Source organism: Purpureocillium lilacinum (assembly GCF_023168085.1).
Source record: "Purpureocillium lilacinum CBS 284.36 DNA, scaffold_5, whole genome shotgun sequence".
Taxonomy (NCBI): Eukaryota; Fungi; Ascomycota; class Sordariomycetes; order Hypocreales; family Ophiocordycipitaceae; genus Purpureocillium; species Purpureocillium lilacinum.
This window is the reverse complement of record NW_027072115.1, coordinates 1667560-1684928: the sequence shown is the minus strand read 5'-3', so window position 1 is coordinate 1684928 and position 17369 is coordinate 1667560. Positions and strand designations below refer to the sequence as shown.

Genomic DNA, 17369 nt, shown 5'->3' with positions numbered 1-17369 from the left:
AGTGAATGGATGCCCATGCAACCGACGTCGACAACGGGCCTCGAACCCGAGAGCCCCGTCTCCAGTGCCATGGCAGCAGCAGCTGCAGTAGGTACTTGGTGAGGACCCGAGCACTCCGTTCGTCTCAGTGAGAAAGCTCCGGCCACCCCAGGCCGGCCCTAGGATGGGAGCAGATCTTTTCCGTCAAGCTTCCCACAAGCCGAGCCCGTGTCTGCCATCAAGATCAGCGTCCCGGCAGCAGCCACATCGACGAGCCGGCAAGCCGCTGCTGACCGCCTGTGCTGCTGCAGCCCGGACGTCGACAGACGCGCGGATGGAAGGGCCGGGGGCCCCCCTGGACAAAACCGTCCTGTCCAACAGCTGGTGCGGGACGCCGGCGGCGACGGGCAGCCAGCCAGCGCACCCGGAGCCCGGCTGCCGTGCTGTGGTGTGCTGTGCATGCAGAAGGTACCTAGACGTTGCTGTCCGGGTGCGAGGTGTGCTGTGCCCTGCCTGCCCTGCCCCGTGCTGCAGCTTCGCTGGGTGGCTTGCCAGCGCCTCGCTGAGATGGGGACCGGACGAGAGACCTGACCGACCCGTGGACCCCTCTCAGGCGCCGCCTGGCCCCCTCCCCACATGCACTGACTGACCTTGCTGGCCTTGGCTGCGCGCTAGAGCTGAGCCCCCTCAAGCCTCGTTCGCTCGCGCTCACTCCCCTGTTCCTGCCAACCGGAGCCACCCACACCCACCAACCCGGCCTGGCCGCCCCTCCAACACGCCTGGGCTGCCCGTGGCGTGGGCCTGGCACAGGCGTTGCTGAAGCAGCAGCTGCTGCACCTCCCCTCCCCTCCCCTCCCCTCCATCCCAGGTCCCTCCTCCGCCGCCGCGCTGCTCCTTGCCCACCCCCCTCCATAATAAAGCCAGCTCCTGCTGCCCTCTTTCCTCTTGTCCCTCTTCCCGTATTCCCTCTTCTCGCACAAATCTCCTCCTGCCTTCGCCTTCATACGTCTGGCTGCCTGCCTGCCGCCTTGCCTTGCCTTGCCCTGCATTTGACTTGGTTTTTGTTTGTTACGCAGCACGACTCTCGATATCCCCCTCAAGGCCCAGGCATCGTCATCACCATGTGGTAAGCTCGCCCGCGTCACCGCCTCGGCCTCGGGCGCCCCGCCTAAGCAGCGCCCTCCCCCTCGCACTCTGCGAGAGCTTGTCCGCGAGGGCAAACGCCTCGCTTGCGGCGCCCTCTGGGCACCTGGCAGAGGCCAATTGGCGAGAATGGCATAGCTGACGCTGCTTTCCCCCTCGCAGTGGCATCTTCGGTTACATCAACTATTTGGTGGAGAAGGACCGCAAGTTCATCCTCGACACTCTTATCAACGGTGAGCATCAGCCGCGCGCCACCCCCTCCTGAGCATCCCGCCCCGAGCGCACACACACGCCGCCCCCCCCTCTTTGAAACGCAGCCGTCTGACGTGAGAGCTCCTTGCTCCCCCCGCAAATAGGCCTGTCCCGTCTCGAGTACCGAGGATACGACTCTGCTGGTCTGGCCGTCGATGGCGACAAGAAGAATGAGGTCTTTGCCTTCAAGGAGGTTGGCAAGGTCGCCAAGCTGAAGAAGCTCATCGACGAGTCGGACGTCAAGCTCGACAAGGTCTTTGATTCACATGCCGGCATCGCCCACACGCGGTGGGCGACTCACGGCCCTCCCTCCACCACCAACTGCCACCCTCACCGGTAAATTTGGACCCTCCCGCCTCACTCCAAGGGCCACGCTTGGGGCCTTTTGGCTTGGAGGACCATTCTTTTGGTTGGACGCTTTGCTGATCGTGGGCTCGTAACGCTGCAGATCCGACCCCAACTGGGAGTTCACCGTTGTCCACAATGGCATCATCACCAACTACAAGGAGCTCAAGACGCTGCTCAGCAGCAAGGGCTTTAAGTTCGAGACGGAGACCGACACCGAGTGCATCGCCAAGTTGACCAAGTACATTCACGACCAGCACCCCCAGATCGGCTTCACGGACCTGGCCAAGGCCGTCATCCAGGAGCTCGAGGGTGCCTACGGCCTGCTCATCAAGTCCGTCCACTACCCCCACGAGGTCATTGCCGCCCGCAAGGGTTCGCCCCTCGTCATCGGCGTCAAGACGGAGCGCCGCATGAAGGTCGACTTTGTCGACGTCGAGTACGCCGATGACAACACCGCACTCCCCGCCGAGGCTGCGTCGCAGAACGTCGCTCTTAAGAAGAATGCCGGCGACTTCCTCGCCCCGAGCAACTCCAGCCTCCTCGGAGCCCCCGATAAGTCGCTCCTCCACCGCTCGCAGTCCCGCGCCTTTATGACCGACGACGGGATGCCGATGCCCACCGAGTTCTTCCTCTCCTCCGACCCGTCGGCCATTGTCGAGCATACCAAGAAGGTCATGTACCTCGAGGATGACGACATTGCCCACATTCACGAGGGCTCCCTCAACATCCACCGCCTGAAGAAGGCCGACGGCAGCTCCAACGTGCGAACCATTCAGACCCTGGAGCTTGAGCTCCAGGAGATCATGAAGGGCAAGTTCGACCACTTCATGCAAAAGGAGATTTTCGAGCAGCCCGAGTCGGTCGTCAACACCATGCGTGGCCGCCTGGACATTGCTAACGAAACCGTCACCCTCGGTGGCCTGCGATCGTACATCTCCACCATCCGCCGCTGCCGGCGCATCATCTTCATTGCTTGCGGCACGAGCTACCACTCCTGTATGGCGGTGCGTGGTATCTTCGAGGAGCTTGCTGAAATCCCCATCTCGGTCGAGCTCGCCTCGGACTTCCTCGACCGCGAGGCTCCCGTCTTCCGCGACGACACCTGCGTCTTCGTCTCCCAGTCGGGTGAGACGGCCGACTCTCTGATGGCGCTGAGATACTGCCTGGAGCGTGGCGCCCTCACCGTTGGCATCGTCAACGTGGTCGGCTCCTCCATCTCCCTGCTCACCCACTGTGGTGTGCACGTCAACGCCGGTCCCGAGATTGGCGTGGCCTCCACCAAAGCCTACACTTCGCAGTTCATCGCCATGGTCATGTTCGCTCTGTCCCTCAGTGAGGACCGCGCTTCCAAGAAGCAGCGTCGCGAAGAGATCATGGCTGGCCTGTCTAACATTTCTGGCCAGATCAAGGAGATTCTCGACCTGGACAAGCCCATCAAGGAGCTTTGCCAGAAGGTCTTCCAGAACCAAAAGTCGCTGCTCCTTCTCGGTCGTGGCAGCCAGTTCTCCACTGCCCTCGAGGGCGCCCTCAAGATCAAGGAGATTTCGTATCTCCACTGCGAGGCTGTCATGTCTGGTGAGCTGAAGCACGGTGTCTTGGCCCTCGTGGACGAGAACATGCCCATCATCATGATCCTCACGCGCGACGAGATCTTCAAGAAGTCCCTCAACGCCTACCAGCAAGGTATGTTGCGCTCATCATCATAACGCCTGTTGCGCGCATGGTTGCTAACACTGTCTTGTAGTTATTGCTCGTGGTGGCAAGCCCATTGTCATCTGCAACGCCGGCGACGAGGAGTTCAAGGCGTCTGACGCCACCAAGATCGAAGTGCCCAAGACGGTCGACTGCCTGCAGGGCCTTCTCAACGTCATTCCTCTTCAGCTCATTGCCTACTGGCTGGCCGTCCTCGAGGGTCTCAACGTGGACTTCCCTCGCAACCTGGCCAAGTCTGTGACCGTCGAGTAAAGGGGCTCCGCTGGGAGCGAAAAGCTCGTGTGTGCCTCGCTGGCGTGCCACCACGAGTATGGCGTGTTTGCTGGGCAGCTGGCGAAGCCTTGTGATTTGCGTTTGGGAGGCTGGCGCTTGCCCGCCGCGTTGAGGGGCGGGAGGAATAGGAGTTGGCTTCATCTTGAAAACGGGCGAACTCTTGGCAAGGAACACTGGGTACACAGCAATTTGGTAATATCAGGGCATGGAAAGTTTGGGATTCACTTTGCGTGGTCCTCGCCGCGGTAGATTGGGGGTTCGGAGGATTGTCATGTACAGCCCTGAGGGGCTTGAGTTGACTGGGAACAAGTAGTAATTGTGGTAGCGTTTATATCCGTGCAGAAGCATGGTATTTTAGCAACACACAACCGTCACGAATGCCCGTTGTTTGATGAAGAATTTGGTCGTTGGATGTGTGTTTGTTGTTACTGTCCTTTCTTACTCTAGTGCAGCCGCGTCACCATCTGTGCGGACGCATGGTCGATCCTAAATACGCAAGTGCCACGAAAGTTCGTGGTCTAGCCATCTGGCGCGTGAAATCTGTGCTTTATTGTTACAGTCCTCTATGGGCTCTAGCGAAGCTGCATGTCCTCTGCCTGAGCTGACAAACATACACCCAGTCGACGTCTGCACCAGCCCGACGCAGCGTCTCCTTATACCTCCATACCTCCGTCGCTGGGGGCTCTTAGACCGTCTGCGTACCGTAGCCCTTGATCCTCTCGGCAAAGGCCCAGCTCTGCTTCTCGAGCTGCTCGTCCGTCTTGAGCTCGACGCCGTCCTTTGTGACGACGGCGATGGAGTACTTGTCGAGACTCCTGGCGTCGCGGTAGAAGAGGACCTTCATGCACTCCTTGATGATGTCGACGGCCTGCTCGCGGGAGAGCTTCTTGGCCGACTCCTCGTCGGGGACGTAGCGGCGCATGATGGGCTGGGCGAGCATGGAGCCGAAGCCGGTGGCGAGGCTGGGGGAGGAGTAGGTGGAGCCGAGGAGGTCGGCGGCGGCGAGGAAGGGGGCGCCGGCGTCGTCGAGGCCCGCGACGAGGACGTGGTTCCAGAGGGGGTCGAACTTGGAGCGGCGGCGGTAGAGGAGCTTGGCGAGGTAGCGGTGGAGGTTGGCGGCGTTGAGGCGCGGGTGGGAGGCGGCGTCGGGGGAGGTGTCGGCGTAGGCCTCGTTGAGGGCGAGGTCGGTGAGGTGGCGGTCGAGGTACTGCATGTCGGAGACGTCGCCCGAGAAGCCGACGACGGAGGAGTTGGCGAAGGGGCGGAGGCGCTTGACGTCGGTGAAGCGCGCGAGGGAGCCGTACGAGGCTGTGTGGGGGAGGTATCATTGTCAGCGCCGTTTCTCTCTTCTCTCTCTCTCACTATGTGGACGCTGGCTGGACAAGTGGCCGCTGGATGAGCGCACAGGGAGGGGGAGGCAGGAGCATAACTCACCCAGGTTGTCGGCGGCGATGACGACGCCGTCGCTGAACTTGATGGCTATTACCGACGTGCCGGTGACGATGGGCTGCTGGGTGGCCTGCTTGGGGCCGTTGTTGGACTGCATGAACGATGCGTCGTAGGAGCCGTAGACGTCATCTCTGGGCTATAAGGTGCGAACGAAGAAGACGGACAGGTTAGCTGCGGGACTCGCGGGCATTGGGATGCTTTTAATTCTTCGGATGGGGAGTTGACGTACTCGGCCCCATGCCTGCGGTCGGTGATCCATGGCTGCGGCGGCGGGGGGTCCGGTGAATGGGAGAGGGTTAATCAGTATCGCAATGGCAGATGCGGAGACGGAAGGGAGCGGTGGTCGAACGTGGGTTTGGTTCGATGCGGCGTCGATGGTGGTGGTGATGGGTCGTGATGCTGCTGAGAGTGACGGTGCGAGCTGGCGTTGGAGCTGCTCTGCCTGGCTTGCTGGCTGGCTGGCTCTTGTCAGTGTCGCGCGTCCTCCGGCAGCCTGAACCAGGCCTTGCCTGGCGCTGAGCACGGAGCGGACGGCGACAAGATGTTACATAAGCGGACATCACAGCTGGTGATTGGCCAGATGGTGCGTCGGAGCTCTACATGTACCGAGTACTTGTCCTTCAACGGGTACGCAGCCGGCAAGTCCCGTATAGAGAACACGGTAGCTCCCTGCAGCTCCTCCTGGAGCTAGCTGTGCAACTGTGGCAGGCGCATTGGCTGCAGCTCGCAAGGTTCCTGGCACAAGGGAGGAGGAGGAGGGGGAACATGCGACCGACCGCATGCGACGCACGCCGCCAACCAGCAGCTGAGAGGCCCAGCCCAGCCCAGCCCTCGCTGTTTCGTCAACCACCACACTCCCATCCATCCTCCTCTTGTCGTGCGACCCGGGCCATTCATGCGCACGCACCCGCCCCCGTCTCTACTGCAATCGATTTTTGTCTCTGGCCTGCGCGCTGCTGGGAGACTATAGAGAGCTCAATTAGACGCCGCGCATCTGTTTCGCGATAAGACGAGCAAGCCGAAAGTAAACAAACCGCCCGCCGCACCCGAGCTCACCACCACACCCACCACCACCTCCGTCGCCATGTTGACGTCCATCGGCCGGGCCGCCGCCCGCCGCGCGATGGCCTCAGCGCCGTCCACGCTCGCCGCCGCCGCCAAGCTCACCCCCCAGGCCGCCGCCGCCCGGCCCTCGTTCCACGGCGCCGCCCTGCCCGTGCGCTGCCTGTCCGCCACGGCGTGGGCACGCTCCCCGGCCGCATCGTCCAACAGCAGCTCCGGCGCGAAGAAGGCCGCCGGGACCAAGACGACGAAGAAGAAGAAGACGGCCACCAAGACGGCCAAGAAGGCGGCGCCCAAGAAGCCCAAGAAGAAGGCCAAGAAGGTCCTGACGCCCGAGGAGAAGGAAAAGGCCGAGATCAAGGAGCTCAAGAACATGGCCCTGCTCAAGGGCCCCAGCCTGCTGCCCGAGACGCTCTGGTCTGTGTACGTCGCCGACAACTTGCCCTCTGGGCAGGGCAAGTTGACGGACAAGATCAAGGAGGTGGCTTCGCGGTTCAGCGGCCTGTCCGAGTACGAGAAGGATGTACGTTTTGCGTTCTACGCCATGCCCTTCGGTGCTGCGGCATAGATCTCTTACTAACGGCTTTGATACAGCGCCTGCGGGCCACCGCGCAGTCTAATCAGACGGCCAACAAGCAAACGCGCCAGCAGTGGATAGAGTCATACCCGCCCGAGGCCGTCTACATGGCCAACGTGGCTCGCCGCCGCCTGGCTCGCCGCCTGGACAAGAGCCGCGTCTACCTCATCCACGACGAGCGCCTGCCCAAGCGCGCCGGCACGCCCTACACGCTCTTCGTCAAGTCGCGCTTCCGGGGCGCCAGCGCCTCCGGCGGCTCCGGCGCCTCGGCCCAGGACACGTTCCGGGCCATGAGCGCCGAGTGGAAGTCCATGAGCGAGGCCGACAAGAAGCCCTTCCAGGACATGGCCCGGGACGAGGCCGAGACGTCGAGGGCGCAGCTCAAGGAGCTCAAGGACAAGGCGAGGGCCTACTGGAAGGAGCACAAGGGCGGGTCGTCGGGCCAGGTGCCCTCGTAGACGAGAAGCGCGGCAACCGAAACACCAACTTGGATGACGACTTGTACTAGATGTGTTTGGAGTGGCTTGAACTTGGAGTGGCTTCTTTGGGAGTGATGCTATCGAAAAGCACCGGGGTACTGGGTCGCAGGCTGGACAGTGCCTGAGGGGGGGTGCTCGTCTTTTTTCTTTTGTGCCCGGCTTTATCTGCTTGTCATACCACCATGTATACCAGCTGCTTTATGTTTATGAATCTCGCAATTCGGAATGAGTCCCGTGAAGCATATCGTGTGTATTCTGACGGCGAGAGCCCATCCGAATCCGCAAAACACCTGTTTCCACAACCTTCTGGCCGGGCTGATTCTGTTACCTTGGCGTTACATATAACGACCGTAGTTGACATACGGGGACGGTGAACTCGCTGCCCGTGTCGGACGGGAATTACTGCGGGATGCTAGCATTGCTTCTTGTTCTCCATGTTCTTCTTGTCGTGGAGGAGCTGAGATGGTGCCAGGGGTGTTAGCATGGCCATTCGGAATAGGCCTTTCCGTCGACTCGTCTCAGTCAGATGCTTGCATATTTTCCTTTACTTACCCTCTCCAGTGTCTGTTCACAGTCAAAAGAAAGAAAAGGGGTTAGCACGACTTTGCTCTGCATCAACCCCCCGCCTCCTGGAACCACCCTCCGTGATCCCCGAAGCGACACTCACAAACTCGAGCCCTGCGCCGGTCCGGCTCCGGAGGACGCACACCTTCCGCGGCCAGCGCGGCCTGCGCCCGTGAACCGCCTCGCAGGTGGCGCAGCTCATCCACCCGGAGAAGCCGTCCGCCCTGGCCGTGCGGAGGCGGGCCTCGAAGTCGGTGTCGCCGGCGCAGCCGCCGCAGTCCATGTCGGAGCGGCAGCCCGGCCAGGTGAAGCCGATGGGGAGGAGCCACGCGGGGCGGTGCCAGGCGCTGCTGGCTGGGCTGGCGGCGGAGAGGACGGCGAGGAGGAGGGCGGTGGTGGAGAGCTTCATCGTGGGTGTACTGGGTGGAGTGAGGGTGCAGTTGTCAGTTGTCTGTTGAGCCTTTCGAATGAGGACGGAGATGCTTTTGTGAATTAGTCTGGCAGGAGAGGCAGGTGGAAGAGAATATGTATGTGCGGCCTGTTGCTTGCTCCTCTCGACAGAAGATGCATGTGCCCTCGGCTCCGTGTCCTATACTACGTCCGACTAAAACAAGTCTACATATATTGCAATAGCCCATTGGACAGCACATACATTGTGCTCATAGTGTGTTTACAAGGTATATAAGAATGAATGAATATGTAGTGAGTTAAAAGTGATAATAGAGTCTGCTAAGGGACCGGCGAAGAGCCATCCCCCATCGCAGACAGAACCGAAAGCAAACATCGACGCCAGCAGCCGTGAACACACACAAACAAGGACGGGGTGGTGTCACCGTACCCCTATCGCGCATACTCGGCATTGTGGTATTCGGCAACACGTGAAGGTAGGTTAGGTGTATACCTGCTCTTCCTGTTCCTGCCGAGGTCGCTTGGCGGAGAAGGGATTTCGTCCTCGTTCGCGTATCCCACACTGCTGGCCGCCCCCCTCCCCTGAAAATGCTACGTAGTAAAGTTGCCGTACTGCGTAGGAGCGACCGCCCATGTTGTATGCTGCAGCGTGCCCATGCTTTATGCTGTAGCTTGCCCATACATTAAACTTTTCGACTTGCTGGGCTTGGACGGGAGGCGGAACGGGAAGCCGAGTTAGTACTCGGCGCGGGGCGCGTCGTCGCGATCAGCAATGAGCTGGAACGACGAAGCAAGCACCGGTCACATCAGCATACATGCGCTTCGCTGGGGCGTACGCGGTTACTGCGTAGGGAGGGGCTCCTCTCGGTTAAATGCTTACCTGCTTCAGGATCTGTTGATGGAACAAGATAGATTAGCACTCGCCTCAACACTTCAGTCGCTCCGGTCACCTCTCTGCGCGCCTCAACTCTCTCGCTCCGCTCCTCTCACTCCCTCTCGCCCCGGACTCAACGTCGGCGCCAGGCCGTCGTCTCGCCGAGTGGGAGAGAGAAAAGGGAGAAAGGGCACGAAGCACAAAGAGCAGAACATAAAGGGAACCTAGTGGAGGGAGAGAATGGAGAAACCTACCCATTCGAGTTCCCAATCGGAGTACTGCTGGGCGAGACACTTCTTGGACGGCCCATCATAGTTTCCCTCAGTGTGCCAAACCTTCTTGCAGGTGTAGCAGGTCTTGGTGCCGAAGCCGTTGGCGGCGCCGTCCTGGAACATGGCGTCGAGGTCGGCGTTGCCATCGCAGCCGCCGCAGTCGGCGTGGGTCTCGCAGCCCTTCTCGCCCTGGTTCGGGAGGGGCGCGTGCGCCAGGCGCTGGCCAAGCCTGCGGAGAACACGGCGACGATGACGGTGGCAGCGGCTGTCTTCATTGTGATGGGATGGGGCGTCTTTGGGCGGGGTGAAGGATGAGTTGAGTTTTGGGTCTCGAAGGTAGACAGATGGATGGATGCGATGGTGAATGCTGTTTCTTTCACTTTCTTGGCCTCTTTCGGTGGGCTATCAGGTTAATATATCCATCGGCGGCTGCTTCGTGCCTCTTGCAGACCGCTTCTGGCCATGACTGCGATACGAAGCCATCGTCGTGTTCTCAACGTAGTGTCTGATGAGTACAGCGGAGCTCATGAGTCGAGAGGATGGTACGCTTCAGTGAACTGACTCATGCCTCCTTTCACGATACCAGCTTTGCGTGTAAGGGGTTCCGAGACGAACGTTGCTGCATCCCATCGCGCGTGCTCGTATCGGTAGTTTCTCGACGCAATGCGCGAATCAGCTGTTTGTGCGGTATCCTGGCGATGTCGGTCGGCCGCCCACAAATCCTTTACGTGCGCACAATCTCATTCACCGCTTCCCCCCATGGAGATGCCACATACATAATAGGAAGTACACGTTGCGACCCATGAAGTGCTTTTGAACTCTCAACTCGCTGAGTCGTACGTACTAGCGGGTTGCAGTTGTCCCGTCAATGCAGCCCCTTGGCGACAGGACCTTGAGCGAGAAGTGGGCAAGGAGACTATTATATGAATACACTCGCCCGTTGTCACCTTGAATCCTGACATTGATAATCGATAGACTTTTGGTAGTTAAGAACCGTACATGCTCACATTAAGCAAAGTCATATAAACTACCTGGGTCCATCGCATTTTATGCATGAACCAGACCCCGGCGCACCGCTGCGACCGCATAAGCGAAATGGAGATACCGAGCACTTGATGATGCATTTTTATGCCATTTCGTAAAGGTGACCACGTGGGCTAGGTACTCATCCGGTGACTTGATGGAACAACGAGATGCGTGTGTTCCCATTGAACAAACCGTCTACCCGTTTAAATCGCGACCTTGCCCGTCTTGTTCCTGCGCCTCACTGCATAAGTCGTCATTTCCCAACGACATCATCACCGCGCTCCTCTCCATCCCTCCCAACGTCGAGGCAAAAGCTCACCGCCATGAAAGCCATTGCCATCATCTCCGCCCTTTGCATCGGGCTCGCTTCGGCCACCCCAGCGCGCCTCCTGGACCAGCAATGCGACAATCACCTCGACTGCGGAGGCTGCCTTGGCCAGGGCGACAAGTCGTTTACCGTCGTGTACAGCGAGGCCAAGGCACGTGGGTTTTCCGAGCCGCTGTCCTGTTCCCTTTGCTACGAACTAGGATCGCAGAAACCTGGCGATCCGAACAAGACGTGGTGTTCCTGGCGTCGGGCCGTCAAGGGGGAGGCGCTGGAGAAGGTAAGTAGCGTTGATCCCCTCCAAGCCTCTTTCATTTCTTCACGCTCAAAAACTCCCACGCCACGAGCGGAGCGCTGATGCGTCACAACTCGTCGACAGGCCCTGGAAATGGTAAGAATGCCCTTTCTATCATCTACGTCGAACGGGGAAGAGATCCTGGCTAATCACTGCGTGCGGCAACGTAGATCAAGAACGGAGGTGTAAGTCGAGTCCTGGCCCCGAGGGAGCCGGCCCGCCCTCATTGTCCTCCAGTGGACACCACATTGACATTTCCATCTGCAGAAGGCGCATTGATGACAGGCTTGTTGCACCGCTCTCGGTATTTGCGTGGCTTGCCGTGGCCACATGCTTACACGGACGATTGGAGAAGCTGAGTTCATGTTGTTTTCGGCCGCCGATTCCGCACTTCAGGCCTGTGCAGTGCCGTTGGCAAGACTTGCGTTCTGGAGGAACGTCTGTGTAAAGCTCGCAAGTCTACAGACTCAATAACGTAACTTGTCACTGGACCTGCCCAAGACATCACCTGGGAAGGATGCGGTTGAGACAATTGGTACCAGCAAATCTCACAACTTGCGTGTTCGGTGACCCAGAACAAGCCACAGGCAATATCCCGTCTTGTGGCCTATACTCGCTGTTTCCATATCATAGTAGACCAGACTCTAAGCAACTGAATCCATGAGCCAGCCAAAGGGAAAATGTGCAAACCCTGCCCAGGGTAAACATTTGGAGCCTTCAGGTCTGAACGAGGGGCTCTGGGTTCGTATTGATCATATTGTTAATTCACTAGGTCTTTATCCCCACTTGGCCGTGTGTCAAGACGCTTCTAAAGAGGGAATTGCCGATCTGAATGAAAATCAGGCATTCGTGGCTACCTCTGCTCCGTGTTCTTCGGCTTCCTTGCCTTTAGCCTCGTCTTGTTTCTGGGCGTCCTTCTTCTTCTTCGCGTCTTGGGCAATCATCTATAAAGACATTCAGAAGATTCACGTCAGCGACGGCCATCTTGAAAGGCAAGTTCGTTCCCCAAAACAGACACGAACACTTACACGTCTAAGTTGCTAAACAGGTAGAATTGTGGTCAGCACTTTTATTTCTACGAGAAAAATTTCCATACCACTGGCTTTCGCCATGGAGCAAGGCCAGACCACGACTTACATTTCGAAGCCTCCCTCCAGTTAATTCTTCCGTGGGAACGCACCACTTTGGGCCAAGAAGAGTCCCTTGACACGTCTGGCAGACCATTGGGCGGGTGAAGCCGTCTGCTAAGGCTTTATTGTAGAGGTCTTCGAAATCTTGCGTCAAAGGCTTTCCAGGCTGCGCGGACTTACAGCCGCCACAATCCAGGGTTGATTCGCACTGTAAGCGAGCAGCTCCAACGGGGACGCCCGCCAAAAGAGCAACAACAGCAGCTGATGCCTTCATCGTAAAATAGGTTAGTTGTGTAAGTAGTTCTGCTTTGGTATGTCGAGAAGTATAACTTGAAAATGACTTAAGACGAGATTGAGGCAGGATGAACCAGCGGTTGACCATCTGTCGCGGCAGCCATCATGGCTTTATATCGACTATTGTTGCGAGTTTGTGTGCAGCGCAAATGTAACCCTCGACCATGTTGTCTCCCGCAAGGCCTTCCGCTTGTAATCTGAAAGTGGCCCCACGCGCATCATCAATAACTTCATGCTCCCCCAGCCCAACATCTACGTCTTGGTGTCTACTCTAGGCGCATGAAGCGCACACTACATCACTGAGCCATGACTCGTGCTCTACTTCCAGCAGCGGCATTAACGTGGCCAGAAAGGACAAATGCGTTCAACTGCTCTACTTCTTTGTGTTTGAAACTGAAACATTGGCACCGATCCCTAATCGAGACTGCCAATATTGTAGATATATAACTTTATCTTCGGCTCTCGACTAGCACCGCATAAACACAGAAAACGCCGACAATGCAATGTATGCAGATGCGCCAGATCCCAGCGGGAGCTGCTTGAACTAAAACGTCCACGTCATGACCGCCGGTCCCGCGCCGGCACTTCCAACGCCATCTCGCCGTCGCTGCCGATCCATTTCGCCCTCGTCGTCTTGATCTGCCGAGCGCTGGCGAGGTACAGCAGCAGATACGTGTGCTTGACGACGCAACCCCAGCAGTAGAGGCGGATCCAGCCGTGAGCGGCATCGCGTCGGCACCATACGCCCCAGCCCGCGAGGCCCTTGTGGAGGTAGTTGGTGAGGAAGACCCAAGCCTCGAGGCGCTTCTCTGAGCTCCAGCGCGAGCAGTCGATTAGCCAGTAGCCGCGCTCGAGCGGTTCCACGGGGCGCAACTCCACGGGGTGGTAGCGCGAGGACAGGTCCAGGGCCAGCTTGGCGAGCCTGTCGGTGACGAGGTCTTGGGGTTTGACATGATCAACTCCAATGGGCGGTGAGGGAGGCCTGATCTCAAGTCGGTTGGCAACCTCGTCCACGGCTGTGAGATTAGACGAGCGCAGGCGACCCGTATCGCTGGAGCTGCGCAAGAGAGAGAGAGCATCGATACCACCGAATGCTGTCTGTGCCTTCTTTGACGGCAGCGGCTCTGACCCGGCGCGGTGAGGTGAAGACGTTGGCGGGTTGCTCAACACACTGCTGGATATGTGGGTGACATCGATCACAGATTGCTCCTCTTCGCGAACATCGGTCTTTCGTTTCCGGCCCCCTGGCGGCAAATGAGGCACAAGGGGCGTCACCGGAATAACCTTGTGTTCTCCAAGAGACACGACGGACGTGTTAGAATCCACCTCGTCTTGGGTCGGAGCCGGAAAGGAGGACGGGACGTCGATGGTCTCGTCGTTGTCTGCGGTGCCATCCCTGCGCCATTGGCGCCTTTTAGACGGTGAAGGCGACGTGGACGTATCCGTAGACGCCCGAGGCCGGTTCAGAAACCGCTGGAGGATCCTCGTCGGTGTGTCCTGGAGGATAGACGGATCGGGGAGCGGGTAAGAGTCACTGATCTGACTCGGCGGGACGCAAAAGGACGACAGCGCCGGTATCGCGTCGCGATTCATCTGTGACGTCGACAGTGACGAACGAGGTGAATCGTGGCTCGCAGGTGGGAGGCATGGCGACGAGCGATTGTCCCACGCGCTCTGGAAGCTTAGATCCTGCGAGTCTGGGCCGAAGGCGACGTCGGGGGCTGCCGTGGCGTACCCTTGAGACGACGACGGCAGTCTTGGCGGTTGAAAGGAGGGCGGGGGTTCTTCTGCCGCTGCCGGACTGCTTCTCTCAGGCTCATCGGTCGCTGCTATGCTTGCCACTCTGGTCCGTCTGTCGGCTGTGAAGGAGAGATACGCCTGCGCGAGTCGGCGATACGTGACGTCGTCCGCGGTCCTACTCGGCGCCGCTACGTGAACGAGGATCTCAACATCCTTCGACTGCCGTGCCATCCTGAGAAGCTGGTACTCTGCCGTATACGGTAACGTCCCATGGCGAAAGGTGGCAATATGATGGCGAAGGGGGGCGGTGAATGAGGCCTGCTGCGAGCGGACCGTAACTTGCACTTAAGTATAAGCGTCCACGAGCAGAGGGTGGCACTCTTCGTCGATGCGCTGGCTAGGCAGCTGGTGCTGACTGCATGCGGCTGAGGGGTTCCTCGTGGAACGGCTCCGCGCTCTGGCTGTGTGCGGCGCGAAAACGTGACTCGAGTCTGATGCGGGCGCCGCCGCGAGGCACAGACAACGGCGTGAAAGTGAGTGAGGTTCCAAGGTTGAGTTGAGGATCAAGGCAGCAGTGGAGCCAATGGTCGATCCAATGGATTGGTTGGGCGGGAGCCGGTGGGGGGGGGGGGAGCTTCGGGGTCCCTGCAGAGACGCCACAGCAGGTGCCCGCTAGCTGCCCGCTGTCAGTACGTAGAACACAGAGCTGCCCAGGTGGCCTATTATGGGGCGCTCCAGCTGCATGGATGAGCCCACCCCCATTCAACCTCAATTGGCAGGGGGTGGGGGTCCTCGCTATCGATTGACGTTAGCATCAGGAGGTCGCCAACGAACGATGACTTCCACGATACCTCACCACCACCCACCGTCCATCTCCGCCTGAACCACCACCTCACCACCACCCACACCCGCAGCAAGCCCAAAGCCATGGCGCCCACGCAGCAGCCCCGCGGCGGCGGCGACGACCTCGGCCACGTCCTCGTCATCGGCGGCAACGGCTTCCTCGGCCACCACATCGTGACGCAGGCCCTCACGAGCCCCAAGTGGTCCGCCCGCGCCGTCACCTCGGTCGACCTGCGCTGCGACAAGAACCGCGTCGCCGGCGCCGCCTACCGCGAGTGCGACATCACCGACGAGCCCCGCCTGCGCGCCCTCTTCGAGGAGCTGCGCCCGGACGTGGTCATCCACACGGCCAGCCCCGTCGCCAGCGGCGAGACCAAGGTCGCCCGCGACCTCTACAAGAAGGTCAACGTGGGCGGCACCGCTGCCGTCGTCGCCGCCTGCCAGGCCGCAAAGGTCAAGGCCCTCGTCTACACTAGCTCCGCCAGCGTCATCAGCGACAACGAGTCGGACCTGCGCAACGCCGACGAGCGCTGGCCCGTCATCCGCGGCGCGCTGCAGCGCGAGTACTACTCCGAGACCAAGGTGCGTGATGCCTGTCTACTCATGACCCATCCCCCCCCCCCCCCCCCTCCGTTCCCATACTGCTTCCGGGAATCACCTCAGCTCAATGGCTGACATGGCCATGCGACCGCGCTTGCATAGGCCGCCGCCGAGGAGCTCGTCATCAAGGCCAACCGCCAGTCCCCCTCCAACCTCGTCACCACGGCCCTCCGCCCCGCCGGCATCTTCGGCGAAGGCGACGCCCAGACCCTCGCCGGCTTCCTGCGCGCCTACCGCACCGGCAAGACCAACATCCAGCTCGGCGACAACACCAACATCTTCGACTTCACCTACGTCGGCAACGTCGCCCACGCCCACCTCCTCGCCGCCCGCGCCCTGCTCCTCACCGCCGGCGCCGCCACCGCGCCCCTCGACCACGAGCGCGTCGACGGCGAGGTCTTCTTCATCACAAACGACGCCCCCTGCTACTTCTGGGACTTCGCCCGCGCCGTCTGGCGCGCCGCCGGCCACGACAAGGGCACCGAGGGCGTCTGGACCCTGTCCCGCGGCCTCGGCACCACCATGGGCTTCGCCAGCGAGGTCGTCTTCGGCATCCTCCAGAAGCCCCCCACCTTCACCCGCCAGCGCGCCGTCATGTCCACCATGACGCGCTACTACAACATCACAAAGGCCAAGACGGTCCTGCGCTACGACCCCCCCTGGACCCTGCAGGACGGCGTCGACAGGGGCGTCGCCTGGTTCCTCGAGCAGGACAAGAAGGCTGCTGCCGCCGTCAAGGCGCAATGAAGAAGGGATAAAAGGTGGCTGAGCGGCGCGACGAGTGGACGAGAATAAGAGTATAAACCTAATGCTGTCATGTACATATACAGGAACTGGAACTTTTACAGTGGTCGCAATGTCGTATCCTACGTTAAACAAGCGGCCTGTAAAATACATTACACCACGCTTTGTCTGTTTCGTCGCATGTCTCACAAGCACGGCCTTGCATTCGCGTAGCTTCATGGTTGCATTGGGGAATCTGTTTGCTTTGTCTCTTCCTCAAACTCATCGACCAGGCCTCTCAACACCCGGACACCTTCTCTCTACCTACATACAGCCACGCACCCTCGCCAAGCCCCCATGCCGTGCCCTTGTTCAATCTACGTTACTCGCTCAGAGCACCCCCATAACAAACACCCACACTGTTTTTCGTCCCGTGCCAAGGGACTCAGGAACTTGCTCCGCCTTCAGCATGCCTGCACCAGCCGCTGCCCGGGCCGGCAGGCATCCAACGATCCACCCGCCCACTCTGCAACAAGACAGAAACACAAAAAAAAGCCAAGTCCGGTCCCCGCCGCATAATCCTTCTCGTCAAAAGTGAAAGATAGAACAAAATGTAGAAACCGCAGCCGCTCCTGTGAAATATCTCCAGTGGGCCTGTCGAGCGGACAACAGAAGGGAACTTCTCAGAACGATAATACGTCTGCTCCTCATCATTCCAAGACGCTGTGGGCCGTCGAGGGACAGCAACCGTCGTTTCATGCCGCAGAAACCAAAAAGAGAAAATCAAACCACGTTGTGAAGAAGGGTAAGGGCCAACTCGATCGAGGGACCGGTGGTGAAGAGAACAGCAACAGCGCACAGAACCGTCGTGTCGAGCCTAAGTGATATTTGGGGCTGGCCCCTTTTGTTTTTGTCGCGCCTGGCATGAAAGAGAATCGATGAGGGGAAAGGGACAAAACGCCGTGGATGATGCATATGGCTACACCGAAATCATGCCTCT

General features: G+C 59.5%; 7 protein-coding genes across 7 annotated transcripts; 3 read left to right on the top strand and 4 right to left on the bottom strand.

Annotated features, from left to right (window-relative positions):
• Positions 1-1100: 1100 nt before the first annotated feature.
• PLICBS_007103 (glutamine--fructose-6-phosphate transaminase (isomerizing)) lies at positions 1101-3687 on the top strand (the record flags this gene model as incomplete). Its single annotated transcript, XM_018320499.2, has 5 exons — positions 1101-1105; positions 1285-1355; positions 1479-1710; positions 1823-3405; positions 3467-3687. The coding sequence occupies 5 exons, from the start codon at positions 1101-1103 to the stop codon at positions 3685-3687; spliced, it is 2112 nt and encodes a 703-aa protein (XP_018180396.1).
• A 706-nt stretch (positions 3688-4393) lies between these two features.
• Positions 4394-5416, bottom strand: PLICBS_007102 (proteasome subunit beta type-7; the record flags this gene model as incomplete). Its single annotated transcript, XM_018320498.2, has 3 exons — positions 4394-5016; positions 5143-5293; positions 5387-5416. 3 exons carry the CDS (start codon positions 5414-5416, stop codon positions 4394-4396), a joined length of 804 nt encoding a protein of 267 aa, XP_018180395.2.
• Positions 5417-6241: 825 nt separating this feature from the next.
• Positions 6242-7254, top strand: PLICBS_007101 (uncharacterized protein; the record flags this gene model as incomplete). Its single annotated transcript, XM_018320497.1, has 2 exons — positions 6242-6742; positions 6814-7254. The coding sequence occupies 2 exons, from the start codon at positions 6242-6244 to the stop codon at positions 7252-7254; spliced, it is 942 nt and encodes a 313-aa protein (XP_018180394.1).
• A 433-nt stretch (positions 7255-7687) lies between these two features.
• Positions 7688-8248, bottom strand: PLICBS_007100 (uncharacterized protein; the record flags this gene model as incomplete). Its single annotated transcript, XM_018320496.1, has 3 exons — positions 7688-7732; positions 7828-7839; positions 7943-8248. The coding sequence occupies 3 exons, from the start codon at positions 8246-8248 to the stop codon at positions 7688-7690; spliced, it is 363 nt and encodes a 120-aa protein (XP_018180393.1).
• A 734-nt stretch (positions 8249-8982) lies between these two features.
• Positions 8983-9516, bottom strand: PLICBS_007099 (uncharacterized protein; the record flags this gene model as incomplete). Its single annotated transcript, XM_018320495.2, has 3 exons — positions 8983-9024; positions 9128-9139; positions 9376-9516. 3 exons carry the CDS (start codon positions 9514-9516, stop codon positions 8983-8985), a joined length of 195 nt encoding a protein of 64 aa, XP_018180392.2.
• A 3505-nt stretch (positions 9517-13021) lies between these two features.
• PLICBS_007098 (uncharacterized protein) lies at positions 13022-14434 on the bottom strand (the record flags this gene model as incomplete). Its single annotated transcript, XM_018320494.2, has 1 exon — positions 13022-14434. One exon carries the CDS (start codon positions 14432-14434, stop codon positions 13022-13024), a length of 1413 nt encoding a protein of 470 aa, XP_018180391.2.
• A 696-nt stretch (positions 14435-15130) lies between these two features.
• Positions 15131-16393, top strand: PLICBS_007097 (erg26, C-3 sterol dehydrogenase; the record flags this gene model as incomplete). The annotated part of the gene is made up of 2 exons (XM_018320493.2): positions 15131-15628; positions 15749-16393. The coding sequence occupies 2 exons, from the start codon at positions 15131-15133 to the stop codon at positions 16391-16393; spliced, it is 1143 nt and encodes a 380-aa protein (XP_018180390.2).
• Between the last annotated feature and the right edge of the window lie 976 nt (positions 16394-17369).